At 48.9% G+C, this 24,153-nt stretch overlaps 11 protein-coding genes across 11 annotated transcripts; 3 read left to right on the forward strand and 8 right to left on the reverse strand.

The window, feature by feature from the left end:
• Positions 1 to 54: 54 nt before the first annotated feature.
• Positions 55 to 1,820, reverse strand: POJ06DRAFT_269772 (major facilitator superfamily domain-containing protein; the record flags this gene model as incomplete). Its single annotated transcript, XM_056189392.1, has 7 exons — positions 55 to 578; positions 635 to 845; positions 960 to 1,013; positions 1,065 to 1,408; positions 1,471 to 1,521; positions 1,574 to 1,635; positions 1,693 to 1,820. 7 exons carry the CDS (start codon positions 1,818 to 1,820, stop codon positions 55 to 57), a joined length of 1,374 nt encoding a protein of 457 aa, XP_056042137.1.
• A 1,426-nt stretch (positions 1,821 to 3,246) lies between these two features.
• POJ06DRAFT_269773 (NADP-dependent oxidoreductase domain-containing protein) lies at positions 3,247 to 4,696 on the reverse strand (the record flags this gene model as incomplete). Its single annotated transcript, XM_056189393.1, has 5 exons — positions 3,247 to 3,273; positions 3,337 to 3,573; positions 3,658 to 4,218; positions 4,278 to 4,467; positions 4,575 to 4,696. The coding sequence occupies 5 exons, from the start codon at positions 4,694 to 4,696 to the stop codon at positions 3,247 to 3,249; spliced, it is 1,137 nt and encodes a 378-aa protein (XP_056042138.1).
• Positions 4,697 to 5,636: 940 nt separating this feature from the next.
• Positions 5,637 to 6,564, reverse strand: POJ06DRAFT_139409 (acyl-CoA N-acyltransferase). The gene is made up of 5 exons (XM_056184502.1): positions 6,213 to 6,564; positions 6,026 to 6,155; positions 5,925 to 5,970; positions 5,845 to 5,873; positions 5,637 to 5,786 (listed from the first exon to the last, which is right to left on the reverse strand). The coding sequence occupies exons 1-5, from the start codon at positions 6,500 to 6,502 to the stop codon at positions 5,766 to 5,768; spliced, it is 516 nt and encodes a 171-aa protein (XP_056042139.1). The 5' UTR covers positions 6,503 to 6,564; the 3' UTR covers positions 5,637 to 5,765.
• A 108-nt stretch (positions 6,565 to 6,672) lies between these two features.
• On the reverse strand, positions 6,673 to 7,466 carry POJ06DRAFT_302590 (uncharacterized protein). Its single transcript, XM_056190769.1, has 2 exons — positions 7,238 to 7,466; positions 6,673 to 7,154 (listed from the first exon to the last, which is right to left on the reverse strand). Exons 1-2 carry the CDS (start codon positions 7,358 to 7,360, stop codon positions 6,804 to 6,806), a joined length of 474 nt encoding a protein of 157 aa, XP_056042140.1. The 5' UTR covers positions 7,361 to 7,466; the 3' UTR covers positions 6,673 to 6,803.
• A 266-nt stretch (positions 7,467 to 7,732) lies between these two features.
• On the reverse strand, positions 7,733 to 10,522 carry POJ06DRAFT_257724 (GC-rich sequence DNA-binding factor-like protein-domain-containing protein). Its single transcript, XM_056188187.1, has one exon. It carries the CDS (start codon positions 10,382 to 10,384, stop codon positions 7,922 to 7,924), a length of 2,463 nt encoding a protein of 820 aa, XP_056042141.1. The 5' UTR covers positions 10,385 to 10,522; the 3' UTR covers positions 7,733 to 7,921.
• Positions 10,523 to 10,567: 45 nt separating this feature from the next.
• POJ06DRAFT_140049 (uncharacterized protein) lies at positions 10,568 to 11,581 on the forward strand. The gene is made up of 6 exons (XM_056184503.1): positions 10,568 to 10,663; positions 10,714 to 10,788; positions 10,841 to 10,899; positions 10,959 to 11,154; positions 11,217 to 11,328; positions 11,380 to 11,581. Exons 2-6 carry the CDS (start codon positions 10,726 to 10,728, stop codon positions 11,439 to 11,441), a joined length of 492 nt encoding a protein of 163 aa, XP_056042142.1. The 5' UTR covers positions 10,568 to 10,663; positions 10,714 to 10,725; the 3' UTR covers positions 11,442 to 11,581.
• Positions 11,582 to 12,423: 842 nt separating this feature from the next.
• On the reverse strand, positions 12,424 to 13,426 carry POJ06DRAFT_199884 (uncharacterized protein; the record flags this gene model as incomplete). The annotated part of the gene is made up of 3 exons (XM_056185170.1): positions 12,424 to 13,050; positions 13,103 to 13,227; positions 13,279 to 13,426. 3 exons carry the CDS (start codon positions 13,424 to 13,426, stop codon positions 12,424 to 12,426), a joined length of 900 nt encoding a protein of 299 aa, XP_056042143.1.
• A 936-nt stretch (positions 13,427 to 14,362) lies between these two features.
• POJ06DRAFT_302594 (Manganese/iron superoxide dismutase) lies at positions 14,363 to 15,214 on the reverse strand (the record flags this gene model as incomplete). The annotated part of the gene is made up of 3 exons (XM_056190770.1): positions 14,363 to 14,602; positions 14,672 to 14,947; positions 15,059 to 15,214. 3 exons carry the CDS (start codon positions 15,212 to 15,214, stop codon positions 14,363 to 14,365), a joined length of 672 nt encoding a protein of 223 aa, XP_056042144.1.
• A 476-nt stretch (positions 15,215 to 15,690) lies between these two features.
• Positions 15,691 to 17,032, reverse strand: POJ06DRAFT_225568 (putative beta-1,6-glucanase; the record flags this gene model as incomplete). The annotated part of the gene is made up of 2 exons (XM_056185712.1): positions 16,875 to 17,032; positions 15,691 to 16,788 (listed from the first exon to the last, which is right to left on the reverse strand). The coding sequence occupies exons 1-2, from the start codon at positions 16,920 to 16,922 to the stop codon at positions 15,691 to 15,693; spliced, it is 1,146 nt and encodes a 381-aa protein (XP_056042145.1). The 5' UTR covers positions 16,923 to 17,032.
• A 1,637-nt stretch (positions 17,033 to 18,669) lies between these two features.
• Positions 18,670 to 20,571, forward strand: POJ06DRAFT_257733 (uncharacterized protein). The gene is made up of 2 exons (XM_056188188.1): positions 18,670 to 19,055; positions 19,108 to 20,571. The coding sequence occupies exons 1-2, from the start codon at positions 18,707 to 18,709 to the stop codon at positions 20,283 to 20,285; spliced, it is 1,527 nt and encodes a 508-aa protein (XP_056042146.1). The 5' UTR covers positions 18,670 to 18,706; the 3' UTR covers positions 20,286 to 20,571.
• Positions 20,572 to 22,154: 1,583 nt separating this feature from the next.
• POJ06DRAFT_296511 (uncharacterized protein) lies at positions 22,155 to 23,801 on the forward strand. Its single transcript, XM_056190551.1, has 3 exons — positions 22,155 to 22,551; positions 22,598 to 23,495; positions 23,554 to 23,801. The coding sequence occupies exons 1-3, from the start codon at positions 22,450 to 22,452 to the stop codon at positions 23,619 to 23,621; spliced, it is 1,068 nt and encodes a 355-aa protein (XP_056042147.1). The 5' UTR covers positions 22,155 to 22,449; the 3' UTR covers positions 23,622 to 23,801.
• The last annotated feature ends 352 nt before the right edge of the window (positions 23,802 to 24,153 follow it).

The following is a 24,153-nucleotide window of genomic DNA, read 5'->3' on the forward strand; positions in this document are numbered from 1 at the left end:
CGAAAGTCTAATTACAACTTGGAGCCACGCCCCTTAAAATTAACCGGCACGATCTTATCGCGCCACGACGACAGTCACCCCTGCTTCCTCCGACGGAGCTTGAGTACGTTCACTCCCTTCACCAGCGTCAATGGCAATCGACGCTCGTTTCTTAAACAGGAACCCACCAGTAAACAGTATCGCAGGAATCGCGGAGACGAAACTAATTAGTCCCAGAGTCCAGGTTGCAGTACCCCATCCATCGGCCTCAGAGACAAATCCTGCTTCTAGCGGTCCAAATACACTACCGGCGGAGTACGCTAAGTTGAACAAGCCGAAGGCTTGCCCATATGCGCCACCCTTGCCGAATATACCCGGCTTCTTCTGTTCTGCCGCCGCCACGCAGGTTGAGATTTCCGCCATGGAAGAGGGAAGTAGCATGCAACTAGCGAGTCCGACGAGGGTCAGAAGGGCAAACAGCAAGACAATCTGGCCAATGGCTTCATTCTCGGGGAGCCGTAAGAGAACAAGGAACGGGCAGGCCAAGACTAGGCTAATCGCCAACGGCCATCGAGGACCATGTTTGTCAATCCAGTGGCCTTACACAATGATTAGCGCAAGCAAGTCCGGCACAAACGTCGTGGACGCAACATACCGATAAGTGGACTAAGAAGTGAGGTTAGTGCAATGGGCAAAAATATCAGTCCTGAACCGAGCGTATTCCAATGAAATATTGTTTCCACACGTAGTGGCAGGATGGACTCGAGCGCGGTAAGAATCCATGCGATTACAACGCCCATGTACAGCCCGTTGATCATCCGTCCGCTCTTGCCAGCGGCACTCGACGATTCCTTTCCGAGACATTCCTTGCCGACGTGGTAGTAGAGGATTCAGAATGGTTATTGAAGGTACTAATCGCAACGGCATTGTCGCGAAAAAGGCCTATATCTCTTTCACCCTCACTCTCATCATGCTTCCACTTTTAATTCCTTTCGTTCCAGCATGAAAACTCTTAGTAAAATGTCGACGCAGATCTTGCGATGTGTTAGCATGAGCATACGAACTAAGACAATCAACGAGCCTACCAATCCGAACAATATACCGAAAACGGCATAGTAACCTGCGCGGTCATAAACGACACCGCCTAGCAGCGGACCCAAGAATACACCCAAACTCATGCTGGAGCTAACGACGCCCATCAATTTGCCGATATTTTCTTCAGAAAACGAGTCGGTTATGAGCGCGAGGCCGACTGTCCACACTACCGCTGCCGACATGCCCTGGACTAGCCAACCAAAGATGAATAACCACAGCACGCGAGCCAGGCATAAGATGACTGTGGAACCAAGTAGAGCAAGGAGACCGACCATCATGAACAACCGCCTGTTTTGATATAAATCCGCTAAGTAGCCGAATACCGGCGATGCAGCTGCGGCACGGAGTTAGTTCGGCGATTTTATAGCAATGACGAAACTTTGCTCTCTAACGTACCCAGTAGACCGGCTGCGTATGCCAATAGAGCAATCGAAATGTTCCTTTGAACTGTCCAGAGATTAGACACGGGCTCTATATAGAGCGGATATTAAATACGTACCACTCTCCTGAGGAACTCCGATTCGATCAACCAGCACATTCGGGACGATAGGAACAATGACACTATTGTCACGATTAGACACGCCCTGGTCCGATATCAGTGATCGCGGATGAACTTACCCGTAGAGGAATATGTCGGTGAATACGGCAACAGCAATTGTTGTCATGATCATCCAGCCCGAAGCCCTCACTTCCAGCAAGTACGGCTTCTCGCCAGACCTAGGGAATAACTTTTGTAGCAGCATCATGGTTGTTGTCTAGCATTGTAAAAACGAGGACCATGCCCCGCAATATGGCTGATGTCTCTGATTTATATATGTCATCAATCATCGGCGAATTCTCCACCGGGACTAATATAGCGCAGAGTTGCGCTTTTGGCGTGACGTCACGCGTGCTCCGAGAAAGATCGGAATGCCCCGCGCGCTGACAACGCCCGTGTTCATCCGTAAGCCGATCCCGAATACGGGCGAGCGATTTCTCACGGGCAATCCCATAATCAGAACAAGTACTGCGAATATATATAGATAAGGGTTTAGTGGCCAGGAAAATATTCCGCCTCGCTGCTGAATGTCTTTTATTGACGTGAATATTTTCGTAAGTTATCCTGAATTATTTTCGTCTAGCTAGAGGGCATATTCTCTCTAGTTGACTTGAATTTTTTTCTCTAGTGAACTCGAATCATTTTCAGTTGGCTGGGATATTATAGTCGGGTGTCGGAGGCTAAAATTAATTTTGAGGTCTACATTCCTTCAGGCTCAGAGGCTACAGTTCTACAAGAAAATATTATTAGTCATACAGTAGTAGTGACTTTAGTCATAAGGAGAACCACAGACAGAGAGGAATAGAACTGCCATCAACAATGGCGGACCACAAATTAGTAGCCACTCTCCTGTCAGCGATACCCCTTAGCACCTCGCACGTTTGCGACGCAACCTTCGCTTCGACAGATACACAAAACTAAAATCGCGATTCCGCTTTAATTTCGATTGGCAGCCCGCGAATACCATCAACAGTCTACACATCCGGGAAGAAGTCACCAAGGATGCAACCCAACTTCAAATGGTCGCGATGGTTCCCTCTCGACGGATGTATCCTCCCGTAAACCTCATTTTGGATACTTTGAAGAACACGCTTAGCAAAATTCGAATGGGATAATGGGTGAGCTTGATATGAAACAATCTGTACGCAAACTGAGTGATAGTCAGTGTATTATTACCACTTGAGGAACTGCGGGCACTATATAGTGCCCGCGCGTTACTTGTGTACCCTGAGGCATCTTTGATCGGGTCGACGTCAATGTGATTTAGGTGCACGACTCGAAGATTTGGCGGCAGACCCAAATCGCATTTTGGCACTGATGGGCTTTGTGGCTGTTCTTCAGATCTTTAATCACGGGCGGTTTGGCCGGCCCGAATAAATTATCCCTTACCCGATGTTGCCAATGACGACGTGAACTTAAGCTGACGACTTCCCCGACAGATCTGCAGGAAGCTGCCGCTGCTGAGCTCAGATGCGAGATCATGAACAGCGCTCAAGATGAGCTTTCTATTTATTGACAAAAGAATCGATTGTTTGAGCGGAGTATTTCATTACTACACAATAATTGCGATTAGCCTCCTGTCTAGCCACGAAGGTACTGTAATGACAACCCAGTCATGACACAACCTTAACTCTTCACTTGTGCTTGCTGGCAGAAATCGGCTATACGTGAGAGTCAGCACATTCTGGTCACACCCTGTGCAGAACAATTGCAATCCATCTCACCTTAGGAGGTTCAACTGGGTCAATCCAGGCAGATACCTTCCTCGCAAACCCGGTACCGGGACCTGCATGCTTGTTGGGCGTGCGAGAAAGGAACGAATGAGGAAAACCTAGGTCGAATGGGAATGCGGCCTCGATCTCGTCAATGTCCTCCTGGGAGAGCTCAACTCCAAGGGCGTCGATGTTGCTCTTCAGATGCTCGATCTTGCGACCCCCGATGATTGGGAAGGTGTAGGGTGCCTACGAAGTATCCGGTTAGTCATGTCAACGATCCGTGATATGGGCCACTATGCAATCATTATAAGATTCTGCAGCATCACTCACTTTGTGGAGCACATATGCCAGCGCAATACTGGTGAGCGGCACATCCTTCTTCTCCCCAATCTTCTCCAAAATTCCCGACATTTTGATCTCATTCTCCGAGGCAGGGCCAAATTTACGCCCTTCATTCTGCTTCCATTGCTCCGCCGTCTTGAACTTTCCGCCACCCATCGCGGACCACGGTGCGAGCCCCATACCCTCCGCCTGCGTCATCGGGATAATCTCACGTTCAAAATCCCGTTCCAATGCATTCCACTTACCCTGATACACTACAAACTGGCTCAAACCCTGTTGCCGCGCATACTCATTTGCCTTGGAGACTATCCAAGCAGGCGTATCGGATATGCCGAGATACAGTACCTTACCAGCGCGGACCACGTCATCGAGGGATCGCATTAGCTCGGGAATAGAAGTGGTGTAATCCCAATAGTGTACGTAGAGGATATCGACATGGTCAGTCCTCAAACGCTTCAGACTAGTTTCGAGCGAGGTGTGCAGTGCCTTCTTGCTGTTGCCAGCGAAGTTAACCTGTATATCGCCTTCCGGGAAATTTAAATGTAAGCCCTGAGATCGAGTTACTAAATTGCGCAAGTAATAATACGTGTCAATTTTTTTTGCCTTACCGAGGTATACTTGGTCGCTACGACCATCTGATCGCGAACGTTACGCGACTCCATCCACTCACCGAGCCATTGCTCCGATTGACCATCCTGGTAGACAGAAGCAGTATCAATGAAATTTCCCCCATGCTCATGATAGTAGTCGAGGATCTCAAAGACAGCATCCTTGTCGCAGATGCCCATAAAGTCCTTCCTGTGAAGAAATGGCGTTAGCCACTACAGAGGTACGAAACGCAACTGAACAATGCAAAGCATGCTTGAACGTGCAGATGCCCAAAAGAATGACGCCCTTATACATACCAGGCAGTTCCGAAATTCATTGCACCGATACACAACGGAGAAACCATGATAGACGCTGAGGGACTCAATTGCCTATAGTAGCCCAGCAGGCTCTTCGGCTTTGGGGCAGGTGGGAAAGACATAACTGACGAATGTATATCAGACGGAGTATAGTCGAAACCGAGAAGGCAAGTACCGTCGATGAACCAGGATCAATCCTTAATGCAATTGTTGTAGAGGAGCAGTCGGTCATTTTATCTGTCGAATTTATATCTTTTGTCCGTCAGCAGGCCGGTATCCGTTGCACGCTGCCTTATGATATTCCCTATGGCGTAAGTTACAGAATGACATGATGTAGGTTTAACCCTCCTGGGAGCATAGGGTTAGCGGTTGTAATGCCCATCGGGAGTTTATCTCCGTGAAGTTGGAGGAGTCAGCAGGGCAGGGCCAATACTGAAGCAATCACATCTCGGCTGTCGGAAATCTATCGTGCCGTCCATCTGCGTGACGATGGAGTTCGATAGCAGGGCTTGGATTATAACGAAGCATCGATGATTCTCGGCAGGCGGAAAGATTTCGTGCCGTCATTGGAACCCTCATGTTTATTTATATAACGATTTTGCGGGCCGTTCACCTACACAGATAGAGTTGAATTGTGCCGTCAACAATTGTATATAACTGTTGACTGCAATCTACTAAATACGCTGGACAGCTACCAAATGTATATCGTACGAATTCTCGTGGGACAATTGTCGGCAAACTGAGCCCGGGTTTTTATGTTACTGCCTATCACATCAGACCTTTGCAGAACTCTCAACCCTCTCAAGATAAAAAAGAAGTCGTTCACAACCTGACCTTTGTCATCTTCAAGAATCGCTACTCCAGTAGTATGTCGCCACGTCGTGCGTGACCGCGACCGCGGCCTTGGTGTAATGTCTCGTATGACTGCCGACATGACCCATGACAAAACTTGCGTGTAGCTCGCAAAGATCACGGAATGCGGCGAAAATAGTATGGCGTTTTACAATATATTAACGACTATTTGATGTAAGGACACGGAACACAGAGTGGGCAAATAAGATCATATCAATGCCACCATACGATCTGTCATTGACAGCACTTTATAATCGTGAATACATTGAATCTGTAGCAAATCTGGGGTGTGCAAAGAATATGATGTTAGATTCTAACACGCGCTTATCTTTAGCTCTGTTACTTATCGAATCTCTTCGTCTGTAGGATGTGTTAGAGATATATATGACTATTAAAAGTTGTTTTCGGCCTAACTTACCATTTCAAATCCGGCGTTGCTGTAGCCACCTATTAGTTGTCAATAACGCTTCGTAGCCCAGCAAGACAAGACAGACTTACACTTCACATAGAATTGTTCATTGTGAGGAGAACAGTCCAAAATATTCTACGACAATGTCAGCGACTTACTCGATTGACGGAATACCTAGATCAAAACTAACCTTATAACATCCGGCCCTCTGTCCAATGAAATCAAGTGCGCCAATTATCTTGATTCCCAGTCTCTTTCCCTGCTCAGACTTGGCTACAGCAATGTCCTCAATATGACCCACTAATCCGCATTCGTGGATACTAAATAATGCGTTAGAATTGTAAGTATGCTGTAACTCTCAGCGAATCAGATTATACAATTTCCGCTCAACCAACAGGGTGCCAACACCAACAACTCTGCCAGTCGCTGCCTTCTCAATAACAATAATGAAGTACTCTCCCTGTCGGGCGCGCAAAAATTCAAATTGCTCGGTGAAGCGCTCTTCACTGATATCACCGATGGTCGTCAGATCCTTCAAAACCTCTAAAACGCCTGCTCTATAATCTGACAGTTGCAGTGGTCGGAGAATATAGTCCTGCCCAAGCTGGCTCGAGATGTCCGGGCAAATGAATGACGTGGGAAATAACGCTGTGTTCGCGTCAGTCATTGTGTTTCGCGTGGATTCGTGGAAATCGACGAGAAGGACCAAATAGCTTCCCCGGAGCAGCACTCGATGCAAAATTCGGTAACCGAAGACTCAGCCGCACCTCATCGTTCTAAGTCGGCCAGCCATAATAGTTTCCTAAGAATCGAAAGAAAATCTTACGGCATCATGTGTGACATGTAATTCATAAAATGTTATATAGTATACAAGCCATAAGTTTCATAAGTTATCTACAAATTTGGACTGTTTAAATAGCCGACGATTCTTAATGTCACTTCTCCATAGATCGGCCCGATTAGTCCACTCAGTCACCAAGGTTAAACTTGCTCTTTATCCAGCCTATTATAGATTGCTTCTTGAATTCTTCAGTATTGGTCTCCGTAGGCTTAGTAAGCTCTGTCGCTGATGACAATCCAGTAATAATAGCATCAGCTGGTCTCGAAGCATCGCCACGCAATGTACCCTTTTCGTTCCCTTCAGCGCTCTCCAGTCTCTGTTTTTCCTTCATTTCTGCGATTATCCGCTCTACTTCTCGACGATGTAATTCTTCTTTATATTGAGGCTTTAGTTCTAGTGGCTTGGTGTCCTCGACATGCATACGAAGGAAAGGTCGCTGGCCATTCTCGTTCGGCTCTGGATCCGGGTTCCGTGTGATCTAAAGAGGGAAAAGTTAGTACCTCTCACATTGCTCATTAGCTATATTTAATAATCTTCAAGGTGCACAACGCTCATACGCACCAATTGATATGGTATTATCTTTGCACCCACCCACAGGCCGAAAATGCCACCGAACAGCAGAGACAGCACTCGGCCCCGAGTTCTCGCGGCATCAGACCGTATGTACGGTCCCCGAGTACTCATTGGTTATGAATAGTCAGAGACAAATAGATTTCGAGCTACTGTGGTCGGCTCAAAGTTGAATAATTTGTTGTCATCCCCCCGTTGTAATTACCGAATCAGTTGGGACTTCTCACCCAGAAAAGTTAATTATGGTTTGACTTCTCTTCATGAGGACCACCACCAAGTCATCGCATTAGGTTTATTACTCGCTTGCAAATGTGCTATAGATAGAATAAATTACAATCATCAGTAATGCTACTCTCATGCGGCTGCTTCTTCGGCCCAACTTCCAGTGCAAGCTTGCGTGCCTTAGCAAGTAGTACTTAGACTTCCAGAATAATTCAAGTTCATATATTCGTGCGCCTGGATTACGTTTGGGACAACGGTCATAATCTATTCAATATTTCCATTATACGACGTCCTAGCGCACATGCATCGCATATTGTGACAACTTCCACATTACTGCGGTTACTATAATACAATACAACACCCAAAAAATAAATTCAATATTGCAAGTCAAACTCCACATCTAAAATGAACCATAAAACACCAAATTTTCCCATATACATTACAGTGAGATATCTACTTGAATTGTGCCCATTCGTCAATCTCATTAAAGTCGAGCGGCTCCCATTCCAGCTGATCCGGACCAGCTCCTCGCACTTTTGCCCACAGGATTTCGCTATCGAAGTAACACAGAAACCCACCTCTTCCACCCGCGGACGCTGTAATGCGATAGAGCGGATGTCCCAGTATCTCATGTGCCTGTCGGATAGGTATAAACAGCAAATTGTTCTCCAGGCAATAATCCTCCACGACATCTTTAAAAGTGCTTTCAGGTAGAGCCTCTTGCGGCGCACGGTCGGGTCCAGGTGCAGGCTTCGACGACGGTGGGCGTGACTCTTTCCGGCGTTTTGACTTCGATTTGCGAGACTCTGTAGTTGCCGGTTCAACAATTGGTTTGAGTTCCACTGCCGCTTGAGGACCGAGATATACTGCCTGATTTATCAAATTAAGACCTTTCGCAAACGCCGAACGAATCCCGGGCGAATCACGCACGTCTCGCGGAAACTGATCTTGCCAAAACTTGTACCACTCATTCACCTCCGTGAAGTCCGGTTGCTCAGATGTCAACCATAGAAAGAGAACATCCCACCATTTGGGGAAAAATTCTGCTTCCAATAATGTGCTGAATTTGCTCGACCTGAAATATCGACGCCATTTGAAGGCGGCCACCAACGGTTCTAGTTGCTGATCGGCAGGGTTGACCTGGAACTCTGCGCGTAAAAGACCGACTAATTTGGGATAGATGTGCCTCATGACCATTGACTCCAAATCTTTACCGAATACTTCTCTCCAGGCGTCAAGGCCCTCGATAACACCCTTCGAAACGTCCCAATCACGCATTACTGAACTGAACTTGTGCCGAACGTCGTCAATGACAATCTTCAAGTGGTCGCCTAGTAATGGCATCCATGGAAAGATCCACTGGTGTGGCTGAGCAGATGCACCTCGTTTCCGCGGATTCCAATCTGTCACTGCGGCATGAAGTCGTGGTAGGACGATTTGCTCGAGAAGCTGAGATTGTATAAATGAAGGGAGCACACCCTGCCAATCTTCAAATAGTAAGACCAGTGACGATGGCTCATGCACATCCCATTCACTTTGCATGACACGTCTGACTTGCGGGAGCCAGATTTCAGCCATCATACTTTCAAAAAGGGTTGCCCTGTTTTTGGCTGCCATATAACGCTTGCGGTGAAGGTAGATGTCGTCCGCAGATGCAACATTGTCAGCGCCACTCATCGAGTCCTTCCCGCCATGAACTCTGAGGATTGTCTGCCATCTTAGTAAGTGTTCTTTCAGATAGGTGTGGTCGACAAGAGGATCCCACGAAGACATTAATTGGCGGAATATTGGATTGATAGCCGCGACAGCTATATCATCAAGCCTAAACTTTTCAATCTCTTCCTGGTACTGGAATTGGAGTACTTCAAGCTTCATGCCGACATCTTCCAGCCTAGATAGTAGAGCTTTCCCCGCACTTGCACTTTCTTGAACCATGGAGTTGAGCTCATTGGCTATTTCAACAATCCTTGCTAGTCGTTCGATCTTGTCGTTCTCGTTGTCGACATCTGTTGTGATGCGACGTTCTTCCATGGTGATCCACTTCCTCCGAGATTGTAGAGACTCCCACTCGTCCGCGTACATCTCGAGATCACGTCGAGCCAGCTCTGCCAATCTGGCGTCCTCAGCTTCCTCCGTAGAAGGCACTTCGATACCCTTGAAATCTGACATATCAGACAATACTTTGGCTTCCGAGCCCGTCATATCAATGATATCCTTCCATAACGGTGGCACGGGCATGCCAGATGCCTCAATCTCTTCGACAGTTCGGTACCTGATCTTCGGTTTTCGTCTTGCCGGTGCCTGTTTTGACTTCGGCCGCGAAGTACCATCTATTATTTCTCGTTCTTGCTCTTCCTCACTACTCTCTACTTTCTCCCCGCGTCGCCGAGCTTCATCAACAGCCTGCTTCGTCTTCTCCTTCATACCTCCCAGACCTAATCGTCCAGCTCTTATCCTTTGTTCAATGGGATTCAATATGCCACGGCCGTCAGCACCGAGACCTTGTCCCTCAACATATCCCATCTTCGCAAACATGGATGCACCTTTGCCATACGACCCCGCCGCTCTACCGGCTGATCGTCCACCACGCTGTCGTGCGGCAAGAAACGACTGTCGTGGTGCCGACGGAGGCTCCTCAGAACCAGCTGGAACATCGTCCATACTGTCGGCTGCAGGCGACGCAGATCCAAACGTGCCTGTCTTCGTGGACTCTTCCAGCGGGTTTGACGGTGTGGTCGCACTAGGAGCAAAGTTGACACCGCGGTACCGCATCGTTTTCGAGAAGAGCCCGCTTTTGTCCGCTTCGTAGTCGTCCACATCTTCGTCGGCCAGCTTTGGGCGTTGAAAGCTGCCTAGACCCCTTCGAAAACTTGCAATATCCGGGTCTGAGTCAGAAAGATCAGATGTTGAAGACATCGTGTACTGTCGTCAGTGTGATCTGCTGTTGTAAGTAGAGTGAAGTCTGTGAAAATGTCATTTAATTCCTACCAACGCCATCGACAATGACCAGACGCTGTGGCGCATGTGGCGGTGCATACTCAAGAACGCGTCGCGCCCTACACGTTGGTGGTTGATGCTAGTCATCTCCAAACAATTAGACTGCCACCGCATGTTCTGACTTGCTGATACGGTAACACTTGCAGCTACTGTTATAATGAATAAATACTACGACATTGATGACATTCTTACCGATGTGCAAGTAGGTCCGCGTTGACGCCTGATTGAAATTAACTAACATCGCTAAGAAAATACCGGCTATGTTCCAGTTAACAGTACCAGGAATGGGTTATCTAGAACACGGACGCAGTTCTAGCACAGATGTACGAGTTGTTAGCACTTGGTTGATGCTAGTGACTAACGTTGGCCGTCTAGATCAAGGAAGGTGCACGTATAGAACTACCTTTGTGGATGGCGGAAATATTAGCAATAGGGTGCGTCTACGTGACGCACATCATCTCTTGTTTAGAACTGACATGGAATTTCTATCTAGTGGAATATCAGACGAATTACCGACCGGGTTCATCACAGTGTCAACGCCAGCACCGTTCAATAGCAAAGTTCTCAACGCGCTGAGCGCTGACCCGGTTAATGTCTACTTACGTGGACAGAGCATGCATTTTTATAAATTTGCTGAACGATGGCTTGCCATGACAGGCGATGACGCCTTATTGGATACAATTATGGACGTATGTGGCCTCGGAGTCACTGCTGTCTTCGCTAGAGTGAATCGTTGCTGATGTGTTAATAGACGTTCAGAGCCCGTGCGGCGATTGTGAATGATCATGCGCATAACACGCGAAGTGCGTTGATGACGGATAGATCTGAATTTCTGGGAACGCTGGATCAGACGGAGATTGCTTGTGAGTTATATTGTTGGTTAGGTGGCCGATCATGCTAACGATGTGGAATAGTATTCAAGGCAGCACACGAAGCGTCTAAGGATTTAAAGAAATGGACGACTGTGAACAAGTAGTTTGGCAGACGAAGAAGATGGGGCGTTTACAGGGCATTATTTGGTATAGACTGAGTTATGGCTACGGCGTTCTTACTGCTTTGTCCGTTGTATGATAGACCTCGAAGTGACTCCTGCTACATAAAGTGGTCAACTGACGATGTGCAATATTGTTTTCATCAAGTCGAACTGATACGACATTCTTTTGTTAGGCTGCACGACATATCCTGATTCCGCTTCCAATCCGCCAAGATCAGCTGCCAACCATTTTCCCTTTATCTGTCTAACTAATCGTTTTCTATGTATATATCGAGGCACATAATGTACATTATTGGTTTGATAGGGTTAACAGAATTTGGCGGTCCCAAACTAGATGGTCGGTTATTCCATACGCAAGTTCCCACACCTTTACCATACCTACAAGTGAACGCCGCCGAATGCCGTATGATTTGCGGTCTTCCTCCGCGACGATCTCTCTCACTAACAATGTCGTGTAATGTCGTGCCGGCTCAGAGCGTCCATGCTCACGGGCCACCGGCCTCGGCAACGAATATTGTATGGCGCCCGTCATTATTGACGAGATCATAACTTTGCCGTCACTGCGCTAGATTGCAGGAACACAGAGCTGAGAGGTGGAACACTATGCGAATATTTAACTTGCTGTTTGGCGAATTCCGGTGACTAGGTTGAATTATCGGCCCAGTCGACGTCGAAATGCGTAAATGACCGTTTTGCGGTGGAAGCATCGGAACGTGCATCGCGGTTAAGGAAATGCTTAGACGCGTAATTGTCACAAATTGCCGTAATGACTAATGACGGAATATACTAGATACGCACAAAAGGGAATAACAGAGTAGTAGATAACAACGGCGTGACAGAAAATTATAGTACATAGCCAACGTATTTCCCACATTTTTAGGTACACCAAAGCTCCCCGTCATTCACTCCATGGCCAAAGTTGTACACCAAAGTACCAGCCTAAAACAAAGAAAAAAAAATCTAACTAAAAGGTCCCTCTAAACGTGTCTAGAATCTGGCTACCAAATCCACGCCCCTGCGTGGCTGCCGCATTCGTAGGTGCCGTCTCACCGCCTTCACCCTCGCCGCCGGTTCCTGCGGTCGGTACCGGGACGCCGGTAGCTACGGGCGTCGGTCCGGTACCGAATGCCGCAAGACTCGCCATGCCGCGCGAGCGCGTGCGTTCCCACCACAATTCTGGAATGCGCCAGTTTCGCCCCGGCAGCACCTCGCGGGTCCAGAGCACGCCGACGAGCCAACCCGTGAATGCGCAGATGAGGCTGGCCGGCATTTGAGCGAGGGCAAGCTGTGCGGAGAGGATGTATACGAATATTTTATCTGACAGTGTGATTGTGTGTGGTGTCGATGTAGACATCGCTGAAGAGGATGAGGAGGATTGCGTGTCATCGGATTCTGCGGGTGGAGGGGAGGAGGAAATGCGGAACTTGTAGACAGACGGAATCATGTCGTGGTAAAGAGCCAATGCGGCGAATATTATTGGTGTAGGACCGGGTGGTAAGTAGTTTGCTGTATACGACGGCACGATCTTTAGCAGTATGAGCAGGAAGGGGGCGAGTAGAAATGTAAAGCCATAAGAGAGTATCAGCATTGACTAATAACCAGTTAGTTCGCTTAGACTATAGTTAGTATGAAACCGTACATACCGCATACTTGCGGCTGCCGAGCATCCGCTCGATAACTCGTAGGTTGTATACTAAGAGCGAGGCGAACAAGACTTCAGATTCATTCAAGTACACGAATTCCCACACAATTAGCCGCCACCATTGTCCTGAATCGTTAGAACCATTTCTGTATTAAGGGCGACATGGGTACTACTCACCCCAGCCCCATATATGCGGAACTAGTTGGAGAAAGAAGTAGTGCTTGATTCCTACTATCGAGGAGACTATCGAAGCACTCACAGTGATTGTTATGAATAGCTTCGATATTGGCGCATTCTTAAAGCCAGGTGGCGTAGCTGCAAACATCCTTCGTAGTAATTGTAGGTCTTTATGTATGCAAGAATTCCTAGTCGCGGACTCTTGTCGTGTTGGCACTGCGGGAATACAGTCGCTCGTGGGTGAACTTCAACCGGACCACCTGTACAATTCTTTTATTCGCGCAACGCAGCGTACGTCAGAGTTGTGACTTGCCGCCACAGTTAAGGGAACAGTCAGATTTCCGCCCTCGTGGTAACGAAGTCCAGTGTATATTGATGCTTGGATCCGTGATGGCTTAATCGTTTCCCGAAGGATCGGTATCGTGAGGTCGCTGAGCCGCGGGAAGGGTTCGGGTCCTCGACAGACACAAGCTTGGCGCTACTCAGCAGTTGCTGTAATATCAGCTCAATTACTATTTTGAATCCAGGCAAATTAAATCGTATGAATGACACATACAGTCAGAGCTGATACGATAAAAAAGTTCCCTCCAAGCTTCGTGTCAAACACTGTACCAATTAGACGAATCAAGGTTCATTCAGAGTTATATAGCATTTCACCAGAGAGAGGAGGGCTGGTTTTGCTGCGCTCCAGACTCGCTACATGTGCGCGTCACTGACCTCGACCCCGACAGCTGATTATTGGTCCCTAGTTCATCTCGAACTTTGCCTGGATTACCCAACAGCCTGTCTCAGATCGTGGTGCTGCGCTTACATCTCAGTGGTGACGTGCGCTCTGTCAAGTTTTGTCAACTGTGTCCTGTTTGAATACCGCATATCATCCACAGTTAGACAGTCGCGGCCGGACAACTCTGAGAGGAGCAAATCGGCGTTGAGTACTTGCATGAGCATGAGTTCAGTGCTGTGGGACATGCAACTATAGTAAATAAATATATACGATATATATACGATAAAAGGAAACGAAATTCGCCCCGCCGACCAAACAATGTCAATTTTCCGGGCTTCATCTCAAAGGCGTCTCGGCATTTCAGGCATTGAATCTCTTCTCGGCCTCCTTCCAGTTAATAACGTTCCAAATGGCCTTGAAGTAATCGACCTTGACGTTCTTGTACTGCAAATAGTACGCATGTTCCCACGCGTCGATGCCGACGAGCGGGATATAGGCACCGGTGATAGGGTCCTGGTTTGGCTTGTTGATGATGTCGAGGTCGCCGGACTTGCTGTCCTTGACAAGCCAAGTCCATCCGGATCCCTGGATCGCCGCCAACTATAATCCCAATCAGCTCAGTTCGTTTCACAGACCGTCCCAAGCAAATCAAAAAAAAAGGCTACGCACCTGAGCATTAACCGTGCTAATCAACTTGTCATAGCTTCCGTACTTGGCCTCGATAGCCTTGGTAAGCTCGCTCTTGCTGCCGGGCAATTCGCCGCCGCCGTCCTTCCGCGGCGCCAAGTTCTTCCAGAAGAGAGAATGGTTGACGTGGCCACCGCCGTGGAAGTTGATGAGCGACTGCAGCTCGATCTGGCTCTTGATGTCTTTGGTCGAATCGAACTTTTCGATCGCAGCGTTGTAGCCGTTGACGTAGGTCTGGTGGTGCTTAGTGTAGTGGAGCTATTTGCGATTGTTAGTCATCTGATAAGTCGACAGGATAACCATGACTTCGTTCGTGATGTACGACGACGACAGCTGAAAAATTCGAATACAAACAGAAAACCAACTGACCTCCATGATCTGGCCGGAGATGTACGGCTCCAACGCGCCATAGTCGTAATCAAGATCAGGTAGAGTCGCCTTTCCGCGGGCAAACACGGCGGGAGCCGATCGACTTGACATCATCGCCCGACGAGCAGCCGAAGTACGGAACAAAGACATTGCCATTTCTTTCTATTTCTTTTGCAATTGCAGAGGTCAGGTGAAGAGTGCGCTGGGAGAAACTGAAGATAGATCGCAAGCGGCGCCGGAAGATTGGATTTGAAAGGCCGATCAAGTAACCATAACGCCTGGCCACGGCTTCATCGGACTCATTCTGCCCAATCGCTCACTCCCAACCTTGGCCCGCCGCTTGATCCCGACTCGTCCGTCTAACCGATAACTACAACGATCATCAGATATAATGCAATGGGCATGAGCATTATAAAAGTTTATCAAATTTCATATGTAAATTTCGATCCTATGAACGCCTGAGGGCCATGAAATACATTTCAGAATGTAAGATATGATATGAGACATGTGACATTGGAGAGTTGTACGAAATAAAAATACAACAAATATAACCAGAAAGACAAAACAACACTACATATTCTGGGAGTCAACCGAGAGTAATAGTCTTGTCAGTCAAAAGTCTTAACAAAGATCTACATGCCACCACGGAGACGAAGCACCAAGTGAAGAGTTGACTCCTTCTGGATGTTGTAATCAGAGAGAGTGCGGCCATCCTCGAGCTGCTTTCCGGCGAAAATCAAGCGCTGCTGGTCTGGGGGAATACCCTCCTTATCTTGAATCTTGCTCTTGACGTTGTCAATAGTATCCGACGACTCGACCTCAAGAGTGATAGTCTTGCCAGTAAGAGTCTTGACGAAGATCTGCATGCCACCACGTAGACGGAGAACCAGGTGGAGCGTGGACTCCTTCTGGATGTTGTAGTCGGACAGGGTTCGTCCGTCCTCGAGCTGCTTTCCGGCGAAAATCAATCGCTGCTGGTCTGGGGGAATACCCTCCTTGTCCTGAATCTTGCTCTTGACGTTGTCGATGGTGTCAGAGGACTCGACTTCAAGGGTGATGGTCTTGCCGGTCAGGGTCTTGACGAAGATTTGCATACCACCACGTAGACGGAGAACCAGATGGAGCGTAGACTCTTTCTGAATGTTGTAGTCGGACAGGGTTCGTCCGTCCTCAAGCTGCTTTCCGGCGAAAATCAATCGCTGCTGGTCTGGGGGAATACCCTCCTTATCTTGAATCTTGCTCTTGACGTTGTCAATAGTATCCGACGACTCGACCTCAAGAGTGATAGTCTTGCCAGTAAGAGTCTTGACGAAGATCTGCATGCCACCACGGAGACGGAGGACTAGGTGGAGCGTAGATTCCTTCTGGATGTTGTAATCAGAGAGGGTGCGGCCATCCTCGAGCTGCTTACCAGCGAAAATCAATCGCTGCTGGTCTGGTGGAATGCCCTCCTTATCCTGAATCTTGCTCTTGACATTGTCGATGGTGTCAGAAGACTCGACCTCAAGGGTAATAGTCTTGCCGGTCAGGGTCTTAACGAAGATTTGCATGCCACCACGAAGACGGAGCACCAGGTGGAGCGTGGACTCCTTCTGGATGTTGTAGTCGGACAGAGTTCGTCCGTCCTCGAGCTGCTTACCAGCGAAAATCAATCGCTGCTGGTCTGGGGGAATACCCTCCTTATCCTGGATTTTACTCTTGACATTGTCAATTGTATCAGAAGATTCGACCTAGATGCAACTTTGTCAATACCTGCTCAATTCCGATGGAGAGCGCGGGCTTATCAATCCGCAGTGGCGAGGGGGTGACGACATACCTCAAGAGTGATGGTCTTTCCGGTGAGAGTCTTAACGAAAATCTGCATCTTTATGACTATGAATCAAAGTACAAATGTATAAATGCTGTATTATTGTGGGATTGGTAGAATATTTGAAGGTGAAAGTGGATGAAAGGTAGCTATGAAGAGACAAGACGGTGGCGGGCTGGCCGTCGTATTTATATCAGAAGTGTGCTGTCGTGTTGTCACCGCGGCGGAGCTACGGCGCACGACCCGGCCAGTGGCGTAATGCCAAATCTTTTGAAATATGTGGCCTATATTGAGCACATATTACGAGATACGGTTGTAAAAAAAACAAAGTTTTGGTAGCGAGCTATCAGTGCGGCACAATTGAGGCGGGGAAATAGCCGATTCCATTTGTTTCTACCCGCACGGCCACACGTTGTATGCGGTTACGATGTAACTCACTCAAAACTGCGCAGTTATGTTGTAGGAGTGGCGTCACCATGCGTAATAGGCGCCGCTCTCGCCCAGCGACACGCGTTAGTCATTCGCGTTCGTTGCCACAGTAGTGGCGTTCGCGGCTCGGCCAGCACTGCATTGTAGGAGACCAGTGGTGGAGATGAAGTATTAAATAAGGATTAAATATTGACTTAGTAGCTTATAATTGCAAAGGCAGCGTATAATCAATTGTTCCAGAGTGCAAGAGAGCAGGTTGATAGTCCGTCTCGTGAACTGCTAACGGCAGTAGTGCGTCTGCCAGCCAGGATAATAGGCATGAAACCGACTATTATTGTGGATTTCAAATAATTGCAATCTTTTTCAAAACGATTGAACAACGTGTTGCTGAAAACGCGCCTGTTATTTATTTACCCCCAAGGTCCAAGGGTGACCGCCGCACACAGGTCACGATCACCGCATACATTGCATCATTGCAGCGGGGGGAGGGGTGAGTTACTTGGGCGCTTCTACCGCAACCCCACGAGATGCGTCATGATTGTGCTGCAGATGGGTTGGTCTACGCAGTTGATAGGCCCATTGCACCACACGTGGGCCTCGTTGTTCCCAGTTCAGAATTATATTCAAAAGAAGAATTCCTTTTCGTTTTCCACAATGTTGGATCGATCGATCGATCGATCACTCATTTCACGAGCAACCCTGCGCTTATGGCACGGAAGCTGCGTTCAAAATGGAAAACCAACAGGTATTGGACAAACTATTGCGTCCGTAGGTTAACGCTGTGAACAGCAACAACGGCCGCTAAAAGAACCAGCAGTACGGTAGTTGGCAGGCGCCACTTACGTCATTGAGCTCCGGCACAATTTTCTCCCACTGAGCCTCGACTTCTAAGAAAGCCGCACGATCACACACACTCAGGCTGGGTGCGACATCAAACATTGCAGAAGCTGATGTGTCCTGTACTGCAAGCATATATATACGAGTGCACCTTCGCAGTTCGGCAGCGACCTCGCATTCATTTCCTACGATGTGTTCGACGACAGCGGCAACTATAAGCTAAGCGAGAATCCACGCTGCTGACCCGGCGCGCTATATTTGCACCACGTTGCCGCACCGCGTGACGCCATCAGCCAGGGTTCTTGCGTTACTGCTGCGCCCATTTAGCAACCGTGTTCCTTGTTGTTTCTGGTCCGGTGATTTCATGCGCCTCGTCGGCTGCCCCAATCCGAGCTTGGTCGACCCAATTCCCACCGGATCAGATCTCCGCCTCGTCAAACCGTCCCCATGATCGTGGCCCGAGCCCTAAGACTAATTGGCACTTCCCTCCTATAAATACTTTCTCTCGCTGTTGAACGTTCTGACCTTGCTTCTCGTCTCTGAAAACTTGAATAACTACCTTCTTCAACTTAAGCATGCCCTCTGACAAGGCTGATGCTACGACTACCACTACTGCTACTGCTGCTACTGCGACTGATAAACAGCAACGCTGCTACATCCTCGAACTCCCCGGCGAACTCCTAGAGTACATCCTCGGGCTCGTCCATAGCGACGACACCGGCATAGGTGGCGTGCGTACCCATCTCACCCGCCGTCTCGCGCTCTTCAAAAAGAATGTCCTGCCCGTCTGCCACAGATTCCATGACGTCGGACTCAAAGCGCTCTATTCTCATGTCCATATCGGTCATCCGCGGGCATTTGACGTTTTTCGATATGAGCTGAGACGAAATCCAGCATTAGGACCGGCCGTAAGGTGTCTTGACTGTATGTGCCTAAAGTGCCGTTGTGGTGGCCAAGTGACTAACAGCAAAATTAGTCTCCGATTTTACGTCTGTCGGTCTTGGCCGCACCCGTCGCATGAACCGCGAAATCCAAATGGTCACCGCCACAACCATCACCGACGCACTCTCACAGACTCCTAACTTGCGCGAATTTCTTGTTTCTGAGTCGGTCGAGGACGACATCGGCAAGAGCGTGCTCGACACCTTGTTCGCGCTCCCTTACCTCGAGGCGATCGACTTCTGCGGCGCATCCAGCTCTACATTCACTCACTCTTTTTCCACCGTCCAACTGACGATCCCGCTCTCGAACCTGACCAGAGTCTCACTACACGAATGTGTTTCGCTGCCTCCTAGTGTATTTGAGAAGCTTCTGCCACAAGTCGACAACTTGCGGAGGCTCGATCTGAGTCACACCCAAGTGTCAGGCGCAGCACTCGACGCGATCCCACACACCGCGCGGCTCACCCATCTCTCACTTGCCAAATGCCGGTCGCTTGCCGGCAAGGACATCCTCAAGTTCCTCACGGCCCACCCCGCGATTGTAGCCGGCGACCAGCTGCGATGGCTGTCCTTGCAATGGACCGATGTTTCTGCTGAGCAGCTCACGTCGCTGCTCCGAGACCTGCCATCGTCCGTCATGCACCTCAATTTATACGGCCTGCCGGTCGAAGACTCGCATCTGTCGTTGCTGCCGTCCGGCCTCGAAGAGCTTTCCCTCGGCTACGCCGACCTCGAACCCGACACCATCATCGACCACTTTGGCACTCCAAAAAGGCCGAACCTGCACTATCTCGACTTGACTGGAAACCCGCACATGAATGTCTGGACAATAGGTGACATGCGCCTTCTGCGGTCCTGTTCCGACGTGCGGACCTGGGAATTCGACGCCCAGCAGGTTTTGGCCAAAATGGCCGATGCATATATTCCCGGGTACACTATCGTGCTGGGCCAAGGACGGCGCGGCTGGATCTTTAAAGGCCACAGCGCGCTCGACGGTGCCCACAACTGCTCGTACACGGCCAGTCCGCACTCGACCGCGACCTACTATCCGACCGCGTCTGCGCCGTCGTGCTGCCAACATGTGCTCGGCATGGACATGGGCAATTCCGACGCGTGGGCTGGCGCAAGCAGGAAGATCGATTGTTCGGGAGAAGAGTACGGTGGCGGGTTGGAACGCGGGATCTACCTGTACTACGCATATCGCACCAAGTAAACCGCAAATATACGTTTCTCTTGTATTAGACGGCCATCAAACCCCGAATTTGAACTTACGAACAAAATGCCGAGATCTGGTGGTTCCACCTTGCATGCCACCTGGCAAGACCAGATGGCAAGGAGACAAGCCTCAGCACACAGCCACTCCCTTCTGATGGAAGGGCGCGTAGCTCGCCCGAAGGTCGAGTGGCTGTGCTCGCATACATATAGAATCTATCTAAAGGAACATCCATTTGGACAAAGGTGTAGGCAAAATTCCTCCGGGCAAAAGAAAACCCAGTGGGAAAACAAATATTCCCGGAGGTAAAAACCTAACACTGTTCCTTACGAGCCTGACGGCTGCCCCCCGTGCCCACAGTCGAGACCCGTGTCGCCGGAACTGGTAGTCAACCAAGTGGCTTGGTTCTCGCCATCTTAGCCTTACCCAGTTCCAAGGCGAATCTGCGTCCTCGTATTAAAGAGGATCTCAGCCTGACATGGCTCCCCTCTTGCCCCCCGTAGAGGACGCATTGCCGGAACCGGTGGTGGACCAAGTGGCTTGGTTCTCGCCATCTCGGACTCACCCCGGTTCCAGGCTGTCCTCTTGCCCTGTAGAGAAGAGAACACCGTCTGCCTGCATTAGAATATTAGCCAAATGACCAGATTGTAGGAATTGTAAAATACTCGCATGTGTTCGAAGAAGATCTCAGCCTGTGACAAGCTCCCCTCTTACCTTCGCGTGTACTAAGAATCTGATTTTGGTTAGCGTCATTGCTGCGATAAACCCCCTCTTCCACTGGCACTTCCTTACCTTGTTGAGAAAGGCGTCGCAGGAACGGGATCATGTGACTTGGTTCTCGCCGTCTTGGACCGAATCCCGCGACGCCGCCTGTACGTAGACGAAAATCTGCTTTGGAGCGGATGGAGGCAGCGGTTGGTTGTATTATAATTGAAAGTTGGCTTTTGCAGTGCAAAGCTCATACCCATCATTTAATTAACGTCAAATAAATCGCGCATGCAGCAACTGCATGTGAGTTTCTTGGCAGGATGCGTTATTGGTCACGGAAGCGAGAAATAGACGAGGACATGACTGGTTCGCGATCGCGGCGCGCCTGATTTGTTCAACAGAGATGCCGCGTCCCTGCGCGCCCTAACCCCATGCTGTCAACAGCTGCCGTACGCGAACTCGCCGCGCTCGACTTCGTCGAAATATTGAGCTTGTGCAGACAGTTAGCTCACATTCGACAATTTATTGGTCCTCTCGGATTTAGTGTATTCATTAATAAATGACTCTGAACGTACTCTCCAGTCAAATGTGAGGATCAACGCGGCCGTCGGCTGCCTTACCAGCAGTCCTCAAATTTACGGCGAGCAATCCTGAACGCGAATACTTCTCAAACCTCGTTGAGTGGAAATTTATTAACTGCGATCCGGGAGAGTTCTGCAAATGTCTCGGTCCCATTATGTGGATGGTGTGCGTTGCTGCTCGATTATCCATAGTGCATTCTTTTACGATGAAGGCAATGCTGAGCGATGACATTGCTGTCTTAGTGAGGACTCTATCGGAAATGGGACAGTACTGGAGGTTCGCCCGAATGTATTCGGATTTGCTATTATTTGTTCATCGAAGGAGGATGGCTACGTAAGGTTTGGAAGGCTGATTTCAATATTGTTGCAAATGGTCCTCCAGAGCCAACTTCAGGGGAAAATAATACTTGTCTCATCTCGTACAGTTTTCCTTCGTAGTCCACGGAGAACAAGGAACCCATCGATCCTCGCTCGTTCCGCCATAGTGCAGTCGGGGCAGCTTCGTAACGAAGATCCACTGTCAGAGAGCGTACTTGAGAAGATTAAAAATTTGCTAATAAAAAATGCAGATGTCAGTGGTAGGGATAAAAAAGCAAACGGAGACAAGAACGCGGCCGCAATGACACTTTCCTCGCCTGCGCTGTTCATTGACCGAACAGAGCCGCACCTTCCTTGTAGCATGACTGGAATTCCTCTCGGCTTCTCACAAGGAACATCACCCATTTCCCCCCACCAGTAAGCCACAATTCGCCGATCGCCACGCGCGGCCACACCTTTAAAAATTACGATTCTGTCGTAACTTTCTGTTGCTTTCTGTCTCTTTCATACCACTCGTCCTTGAATAATACCGCCACATCGCTACACTGACCAAAATAATGTCAACTGCTCCAACGTCAGCCACCATTCCCATCGAGGAGTTTCGTACAAAGCTCCGAGAAGCAGTCGAAGCGCGCGGTGAAAGATATCAAAGCATCAAAGTCTTTATTTTTAGATTTGAGGATGATGCCACTGGCGCTGATGAAGATGCTTTCCAATTGTATGAAGGACGTGTTTGGGATCGATGATGTTGAGGACTTTGCTATCGAAAAGACTTCCAAAATTCCTGGATTGGATGTCCACGAACTGATCATGGCTAAGGTTAAGCAGCTTGTACACGCCAGATCTCTACTGATCATCGCATATATGGGTCATGGCATCATTGACATCGAGTCAAAGAGCTTACAGCTTATTTCGGAGAACGGAAGTCAGAGGATGCTTTGGAGCATGATCCACGACGTTATCCTAGCGTCTACGGATGATTCTATCCAAAATTTGGATGTCTTAGCCGTGCTTGATTGTTGCTATGCCGGCTCCGCAGTTCGTGCCGGCGGGAAGAGGTCCGTGCAGCTGCTCGCCAGTTGCGATGAGCGTCGTACAGTTCGCTCGCGGAAAGATGGTGTGACTTTCACACAACGCATTCGCAACGCGGCGTTCGCACTAAAGAATGCTGGAAACTTATCCGTTAGTGTCGAGAGCCTCTTCGGTGAACTGCAACGGTCGAAGCCGCGTAAAGCTGCGGATGCCGCCCACAAAATCATTGGCAATGCGCGCCCTCTGGTTTTGGCTCTGAAGCTTCCATCATCGAGCCCTCCAGGACAGGCCGTATCTTCCAGTTCTCCAGGAGAGGTCGAATCTTCCAGCAACGAGACAAACGTGTTGTTCAAAATCTCGTTGAGCGGAGGCCCCACAGATATGATTCTGGGTGAATTCCTCCAACTTGTGAAGAGAATCTCGCTGGAATTCAAGGTCACTGTTGAGGATGCCGTCGAGTCAAACTCAGTAGTGATCCTCTGTCGCGCTTCGTGGGAGGCATTCGTCCGCCTCAGGTCGACGCTTGACTGTGCCTTTGTCGCATCAGTCAAGGGTCCTTCCCTTTTAAGGGGTAAGATGCTATAGATTTCCGTTCAATATGATGATCGTTTTGGCTAATCAGTTGATAGATGAAGTGGGTGAAAAGTCAGGGCGGACCCGTTCATTTGGGGACCGCCTTGATAATGGGGTAGGGTGATTTTTGCCTGGTTCTTTGCGTGTTGAGTTGCGTGCTTTCTTGGTCTTTGTTTGCTGTGTTGCTTTTGTGTGGTTTGCTTGTGCTTGCGCGTTCTCTGCGTGTGATCTACCTGTACATATTTTAAGTAGACACCTGACAGAGTAAAGAGGGGTTTGTCGTCGCTGTCAGGTCAAGTACGAAGCCTTGTATCCTTGTAATAGATCGTTTATTCAAGTGTACTTTCGATATCGGCACTACCCTTCTCATATCTTTGGAGCTACGTCCCCAAGAGTAACAGATGTCTAGCTCGTCGTATTGTAAGTATGAGGAATGTCCCATCGCGTGAAGGTTTCGCTGTCCGGGCAACTATTCAGTTTGCCGCCTGACATACGGCTTCTTGGCTTGCCATTGTTGCCTTGTCCTGTTTCTGCTCGAGTAAGCGAGCAAATGTGGTTGCCTTTGTCGTCGTCGTGTCAAGCCAAAGACTGGGGCCAACAGGCAAAATGACCGTGGTTGTGGCACTTGTCTTAGGTGGTCTTCCCGCGCTGAGGTC

Source organism: Lipomyces tetrasporus (assembly GCF_029532465.1).
Source record: "Lipomyces tetrasporus strain NRRL Y-64009 chromosome Unknown POJ06scaffold_8, whole genome shotgun sequence".
NCBI lineage: Eukaryota > Fungi > Ascomycota > Lipomycetes > Lipomycetales > Lipomycetaceae > Lipomyces > Lipomyces tetrasporus.

What these genes read in the sequence shown, in the direction of transcription:
- POJ06DRAFT_140049 (XM_056184503.1), top strand. Translation starts at nt 10,726, where the DNA reads ATGTTCCAGTTAACAGTACCAGGAATGGGTTATCTAGAACACGGACGC. An exon ending in GACGCAGTTCTAGCACAGAT is followed by an intron (nt 10,789 to 10,840) that starts GTACGAGTTGTT and finishes TTGGCCGTCTAG; the next exon opens with ATCAAGGAAGGTGCACGTAT. An exon ending in GGATCAGACGGAGATTGCTT is followed by an intron (nt 11,329 to 11,379) that starts GTGAGTTATATT and finishes GATGTGGAATAG; the next exon opens with TATTCAAGGCAGCACACGAA.
- POJ06DRAFT_257733 (XM_056188188.1), top strand. Translation starts at nt 18,707, where the DNA reads ATGCCCTCTGACAAGGCTGATGCTACGACTACCACTACTGCTACTGCT. An exon ending in GGCCGTAAGGTGTCTTGACT is followed by an intron (nt 19,056 to 19,107) that starts GTATGTGCCTAA and finishes CAGCAAAATTAG; the next exon opens with TCTCCGATTTTACGTCTGTC.
- POJ06DRAFT_139409 (XM_056184502.1), bottom strand. Translation starts at nt 6,502, where the DNA reads ATGACTGACGCGAACACAGCGTTATTTCCCACGTCATTCATTTGCCCG. An exon ending in CTGTTGGTTGAGCGGAAATT is followed by an intron (nt 6,156 to 6,212) that starts GTATAATCTGAT and finishes CGCATTATTTAG; the next exon opens with TATCCACGAATGCGGATTAG. An exon ending in TGAACAATTCTATGTGAAGT is followed by an intron (nt 5,874 to 5,924) that starts GTAAGTCTGTCT and finishes GACAACTAATAG; the next exon opens with GTGGCTACAGCAACGCCGGA.
- POJ06DRAFT_296511 (XM_056190551.1), top strand. Translation starts at nt 22,450, where the DNA reads ATGTCAACTGCTCCAACGTCAGCCACCATTCCCATCGAGGAGTTTCGT. An exon ending in AAAGATATCAAAGCATCAAA is followed by an intron (nt 22,552 to 22,597) that starts GTCTTTATTTTT and finishes GCGCTGATGAAG; the next exon opens with ATGCTTTCCAATTGTATGAA. An exon ending in GGGTCCTTCCCTTTTAAGGG is followed by an intron (nt 23,496 to 23,553) that starts GTAAGATGCTAT and finishes ATCAGTTGATAG; the next exon opens with ATGAAGTGGGTGAAAAGTCA.
- POJ06DRAFT_257724 (XM_056188187.1), bottom strand. Translation starts at nt 10,384, where the DNA reads ATGTCTTCAACATCTGATCTTTCTGACTCAGACCCGGATATTGCAAGT.
- POJ06DRAFT_302590 (XM_056190769.1), bottom strand. Translation starts at nt 7,360, where the DNA reads ATGAGTACTCGGGGACCGTACATACGGTCTGATGCCGCGAGAACTCGG. An exon ending in AGATAATACCATATCAATTG is followed by an intron (nt 7,155 to 7,237) that starts GTGCGTATGAGC and finishes TTCCCTCTTTAG; the next exon opens with ATCACACGGAACCCGGATCC.